At 32.7% G+C, this 6,914-nt stretch overlaps 1 protein-coding gene across 1 annotated transcript in view; it reads right to left on the bottom strand.

Annotated features, from left to right (window-relative positions):
• Window positions 1-494: 494 nt before the first annotated feature.
• LOC137653409 (ubiquitin-like protein 3) overlaps window positions 495-6,914 on the bottom strand; it is a 318,975-nt gene continuing 312,555 nt past the window's right edge. Inside the window, exons 3-4 of the mRNA XM_068386772.1 lie at window positions 5,903-6,067; window positions 495-5,667 (exon numbers count right to left, since the gene is read on the bottom strand). Coding sequence (XP_068242873.1) covers window positions 5,603-5,667; window positions 5,903-6,067 — 230 coding nt within the window. The 3' untranslated portion in view covers window positions 495-5,602. The remainder of the gene's footprint in view (window positions 5,668-5,902; window positions 6,068-6,914) is intronic.

Genomic DNA, 6,914 nt, shown 5'->3' with positions numbered 1-6,914 from the left:
GTTTTTTTGCCATTTATTAATGTTTTGCAAAGTTAAGTGTCCATGTTTTCTGTCAATAGTCATCCTCCTCTTTGGTTTCAGACATCACCTTGCGTAACAGCTAAGGTTCCACACTTTTGTTACTGTATATTCCCTTTAATATTTGATTACTGTAGGTATTAACGGTTAGGTTATGTATTGAACGATCCGAAATGGTTGCGTTCCATCGTGTTTGGAACATTTTTATCTTTGTTATAAAATTTCATGTGGTGGTTTTGTAGGGCTTGGAACGGACTAGGCGATTTACATGCGAAACCTGCCCCAGGATACAAAATTTTCAAGAAAAGCCATTCCGGAACCCATTAATTTCTTATCGCAATGCACTACTGAATACCTTTAAAACTGCATTGCTTAATTTTTTCTATCATAAATTCTGCATGATCTTAATACTAATTGTGATTTTTGAGGAAAAAAATTGAAATAAGTTTTTTTGTAAAGAAACAGAAACACGCCAGTAATTGGACAATGGTCCTTTATTTAAATATTCACAATATAATACAGGGAATAATATTACTAATGTAATATTCATCCATTGATTCCATGAATACATTTCAGAATACAAACAAAATGGGAATGACAAAAGGACAAACTAAAATCACCAAATAATGAAAAATAATAAAAATTTTAATTCCACTGTACTGGGGATTATTTTTCTTAAAACCAAGGATTACAAAACCCTCAGGGTTTAACCTCAAGCCATCACTTAAAACTCCACATCTTTCACTTGTTAAAAAATTAAGTATATAAACAATAAAATATCTTACAACTACTCAATATTAATTTTTACAATTTTAAAATGTATGGATGCTAGGTACACAATGCTCTCATTTCCAAGTTAAACTTGTACCTAGACTTCCTCATGACTGGCAAGAAGGAACATAGTTCATTTACGCTTTCCATTTCACATCCAAAGGAACAGTTCTTAAAATGCATTTGCACTTCAGAAGAGATATATTGCATATATTAGATTTATTAAATTTATTAGATTTATTACTCTCAAAGCATCTTCAAACTTGTCAGATTAAACACTGATTTCAATATATTTGACTCTCTAATCACTGCACAGTCTAATGTAAGATGGCCGAATTACCTCAAGTAAATTTATAACTGTTTTCACCGAAATCTATTTTCTTTGCTCTTTGAAATTCAACCAAATTACACTAAAACTAGTTTACCAGCTTTAGGAAACCTAAAACTCTAAAAATGGAGAATCAAAAATAAACCTTACCTTTCTGAAGAAGTAAAAAGAATAAAAATACAGATAATACTGTACAAGATTCCTAGAATATTCAATGAAGTATGATGGTTAAATAACAGTACAGTTGAAAAAGAAATTTAATTTAAATAGAATATTATTGACCACAATTTTCTGGCAGTGCAATTTACACCAGCTGTTCACAAGTTCCGAGTAATTTTCTCCATACACAGTGGAGGGATAATGTTCAAAACTGAACTTATTTACATATTTCAGGGAGAGGGGAAGAAACTAAGCACAAGGATAGTTGAAGGTTCAATAACATTTAACACTAGAGATGAAAAAACATAATCAAAAAGAGGTGAAAACTTTTAAAGCTACAGTTTCCCTAGTCCACAGCAATAACTACAAGACTTATATGTAATCCAAATACACTAGTAAATTTAGGACTGATCTGATGGGTAAAAACTAAAGTTCAAATAAAAACACTTCAGTGGCAATATATTCTGCAGTCCGTTATAAGAGAAGACTAATGATTCCTTATGAAATACCCTCCCCCTCCCCCCAACAGTTGCATTGTAACGTATGGGAATCAAGGAAGAGCCTATACAACATGATTGTTATCTTCATCACCCTTAAATGCCAAGACATTAATTAGTTGTTAGTGATGTATTCATTTGCTCTTATTCAACTGAAGGTCCGTGACGGCGACAAATCCAAAATCAAAGTAGATTTCATCTGGTAATCAAGATTACTGGCATTGGTTGTGATAATCATGAGGATAAAATGAAATATGGTACTGTATATTCATAAAAATAGGGAGCCTTAATCTTAGGATATGGCTTTATCTTGCTTTACCACCATCGGCAAAACATCATAGAATTCTTTTAAAACAAAAATTAATTAGGAAGTTCACAGACATCAATGAGTAACTTCAAATGATTAAAACATCCTGAGATGGTAGCTTTTATCCTGTGAAGTTCTTACTGACCAATTTTACAGAGGAAATTTTAAGAGGTAATGAACAACATATCTTCCCTTGCCCTAACCAATAATTCTATTACAAACACTACAGCAATTTACAAATATTTCACTTAACCTGTTTAATATTTTTATTATTTTCTTCTTTTTGCTTTGAGTGAGGAAGAACAGTTACAAATAATAAGTACTCTATATCTTTTAAGTTATTCATATGGCTAACTCAAGACAAATGAATCATTTTTGTTATCTAACAAAATGACAGCATTTATAAATGATAAGTTAATAAAAATACAGATAATTAAATGTTTCACACACATTATCTTAAAAGTAATAAAATCAATAAAATTTCCACAAGGCTCTGTTACGTAAATACTCCTGACCAAATTTAACAAGAGAAAGAATTTATAAAACTAGATCTATTGTGTTCTTACTAAAGAGTGAGCAAAAATACATGACACACTACAAGAGGTAGGTGTATGAGTCTTTATTGTAGCTAAAATATAAAACTTAATCTTTCATTTAGAGAGTACCAGTAAAGTTTACCATAGAAAATAATGTTCTAAAACGTAAAGAAACAAAAAGCAAAGCCAGAGGCAATACTTAACTAAGAATCTTTTAAATAAATTCTTCAATAAAAGTAGTTTGATTGTATATATGGTTAACAAGCCACATGAGCTCTGTACCACTTTCTTAATACATAACAAAATAAAAAAAATGTATGAGAAAAAAATGGATTTACTTTTGCAATAACAGTAGCTATATACAATAAACATAGTTAAGATTCAACATAGTTATCTCTATTCACAACATGCCTATACACAAAGTGAGGTTAAATATCTACTGTATAATCATGTAAACAGCAAATGGTAACTCGTGTTATATAGTGGTCCTCCCCTACGTTTGCTACTTCCTTCTTTTTAAATGATTTCATGGTTGGTCATTACCTTAAAGGAGTTTAACTTGATTCAAAACCCAAGAAGAAAAAAAAAAAAAAAGTACCTTGGCAATCAACATTCAAGGCAAAAGTTTCTTATAACAGCATTGAAATATGTCGGACAAATAATAGCTATAAATTCTCACTGATTTCCTCAGGTATACACAAGAAAAATACATGAGTACTAAAATAAGCTTGAGGATGAAAACCTATAATTATTTAGATTCAATCAGGTTTGATGGCAAAGATGAAACAACCCTCCCCCCCACAAAAACAATCTGCAAGCAAAGACTTTATATGACATTACCATTTTGCTATATTAGCCTCCCTATTGATGGCTGAGGATAAATTGTTGCTTGAGGTACAATGCTATTTTATGATCATGAACTAAACTAACAATAAAATTAATAATGTAAATATCTCCAGTCCAAATGTAACTGGGAACTTAGCAGAATTCCTAATAACTGGGGTGTGAGACGGTGTGAATATAATGTTGAGAGGAACATTACATAGAGCCAAACATGCTGATGAATTATGAGCATATCATGAGTTTGTGAAATGGAATGAGATGAAATGATATTTAGCACAGACATTTATTAAATGCCAAGTATATATATATTCTATAGAAGAAACATGCAAACACACTCACATATCCTCATCTTACAATGAAAATGGAGCTGTCAGATGGAGGTAATCTCATGATCCTGTCATTATATGACTTCAACTTGTCAGATCTAAAGTAAGGATCAAGTTATGGGCAACAATTGTTAACAGATTTCAATAGACCTCTCAGATTAATAGAGGTTCAGCTGTCTTGACTGAAATTACGATAAGTTTGACGTTAGATTAGCATACGCTACGGTATAAATTACATAGCATCTCTATTATGGCTAGATAAAAAAGATACTTCAGTCAGGCCAACTGACCAAGATGGAAGGTCCTATGTTAAGCGTTGCTCAATGTTTTTTTATGATATATTATTACTGTAATACAAAACCAAGTGGCAATTCTTTGACAATGCCACCTATAGGACTTCAAGGGGATACGGTCTTGGCTCACACGGACAGGCAGGCATGCTGGGCAAAGCACCACTAGAGCCAACTCATACGTGGCTAGATTCCCCATCATTATAAAATGTTATATTACTGGGGATTAATCAACAAATATTCAACTTCATGAACTACCAAATTAAAATTATGTTACAGCAATACACATTGGATGAAATAAGCTAAACACTGCAATAGGCATTTTTTTGGTTTGTTTTGTTTTTAATGATAGAACTACAAGTTCATAATACCATTAAAGGAAACGGATGAAGTCACACGACAAGATGTTACTTAGGTAACCGCAGCATGCCCTGCATTACCGTGAAAATATACAACCCATACGTGGGCAAGAAACAAATAAAGCAACACTTGGTGTAAACAACTGCCTTGAAAAGAAAGTTTGGACAGATATATGAGTGAACTACATTACTGATATCACAATTTTTTTCTTATATTTATATATATACAATTGTGAATTGTACCAGTGCTTGCAAAACTACAATCAGCTACTGGCTGAAAGCTCCATGGAAACTCTCTTTCTCTCTCTACTCTCATAAAAATTTCACCGACTTTCCAATATTGTATGACGTAAAATCTTCAAGAACCTCTTTATATTTTAATAACATTAACGAACTTTTATCTTGGATGAAACAACAGTTAACCTTAGTCAATTCATCTCCTACATAGCATAAGAGATAGACAAGGAAGAAATTCATCACAGATTAACCCATACAAGGTCAGTAGTGTTCTTAGGCCAACCCTTTTAGAATTTGAAATTGTTTTTCTAAGTCTTCCTTAACAACATTCACACTGTAAAGCGTAGCAAATCAGTTATCGGTATGAAAGTCACCATTTCAGCTCCCCACAACTGTGACCGACTATAGTACAGTTTGAACTTATGGACACGTATCTGGGGAATCAATAAGGAAGCTGGAGGGAGCTATTTAGCACTTGGTTTAATGCAATCAATTATGTTACACGATTTAATACAGCACAAAGGGTGCAGTCTTTACTTCGGATGTTTTATAGGCTCGGTAGTAACAATATGGACAGTGTCATGAGCACAACAGCACACCACTTTCACTGAGATATATACCATTCATGGTATCAAAAATAATACCAATAACTATATAGGTTTCGACTGTAATAATTAGCTTCTAGTGGTGGACTATTCTTCAGCATCAAGTCCAAGTGAAATTAAAGGTCAGTGAATATTTTCACCCTAACGAGGAAGAGCCAGACAACTACCAGAAGATGTGGCAAATTTTTGTGGAAGCCAGACTTGATACAAACTGATGGTGGAGTTGAGAGGCTACAGTTAAAAGACGTGGGTTTTAGGGCACCACGTCTGAGGATGTATATGATCGTAACTTGAGCCAGCAATCTGTAACTGTCTACACAAGAATGTTACAGGATACTGCAGGAAGGCGAGCAACAACTCGATGTCCCACCCTTGCTTTTCTGACGTTGATCTGGAGAAAAATAAAAATTAATCTCATGTGTTGGCAATGCTACTTTTTCAGTAATCAAACAGGTCATTTTGTTACAAGTGTAATACATACAATGCTCTAAATCATTTAATTTTGAGATCCTTAATATTTCTAAATTATTCACAAAGAAACAAAAATACTGTATATCCAATTACCCTATAACTGACTATTCCAAATCACATGCCTAAAAATATAGTTCACCAAAATTAATACTTGCCTTGAGAATTTGGTTCTGGAAGATTTTCTCTGGGTACTAAATGCATAACACATGTCTTGCCTGCTGGGAGTCCCAGGGCTCCTAGAGTAACATTTCCATGTAGAAATCTGCCTTGGTAGATTAGCCGTAAAATTTCAGCCTTGCTCACGCTCTCATCAGCCCACTCTGAAATATTGAATGGTCAGCGAGATGCAATGATACATAAATTATTCATCTATACAGCATTCACAATAGGCAATAACAACTGACATTATGCTAACCACAGAGAAAGTTTAAAAGCAGAGTGACCATGACAACAGATTTTATGTATCGGGTACGAAATGACCAGCGCTTTTATACAATCCAAGATAAAAGTAACATGAAATTTTCAACACTGTACAGTAATTAAATAATTATCTCTTACAGCACCACCTGATTAAGTACAATGTAATCAGTTCATAAATCAAATTAAAGAGACTTTATAATTGAATGCATTAAAACTGATGCACAGAAGAAACACAAATTTACAAATATTTATCTAGAATGTGGAGCTAAAATGCATGTAATCTTATCAATCAAACATTCTTATTCTTTACAATGAAGCACTTTCTTAGTATAAAATATCAAACAACGCTATTTTTATCAAACTTCCTTCAATTGTGGGAATTTTTTTTTTATGAGATATTTTTAAAATCTACAGAAGTACTTTTTTGGTGCATGATATCAATTCTGATGGCTGTCTTTAAAACAAAGTCTGTCCATTATTCTGATTAATATATTGTACTATAAATCTTTTTCATCTATGCTTCTAACATTAATGATTGTGTTAAATGTTACAGCTTTTTTAATAAGATACCCAATCCTGTTATGATCTCCAGACAAGGTATTCCTATACATAAACAATCTGCCACTGTCTCTTTATCATATGTAACTACTTGATATCTTCATGTTATTTCTACACAGTATTTCAGGTATACATAGGACGTGGATTCTTTTTTAATTCTAACAACACTCCGTTGCCAACCAACAGCTA

The sequence above is a fragment of the Palaemon carinicauda genome, chromosome 14 (genome assembly GCF_036898095.1).
Source record: "Palaemon carinicauda isolate YSFRI2023 chromosome 14, ASM3689809v2, whole genome shotgun sequence".
NCBI lineage: Eukaryota > Metazoa > Arthropoda > Malacostraca > Decapoda > Palaemonidae > Palaemon > Palaemon carinicauda.
This window is presented reverse-complemented; position numbering and strand designations above follow the sequence as displayed.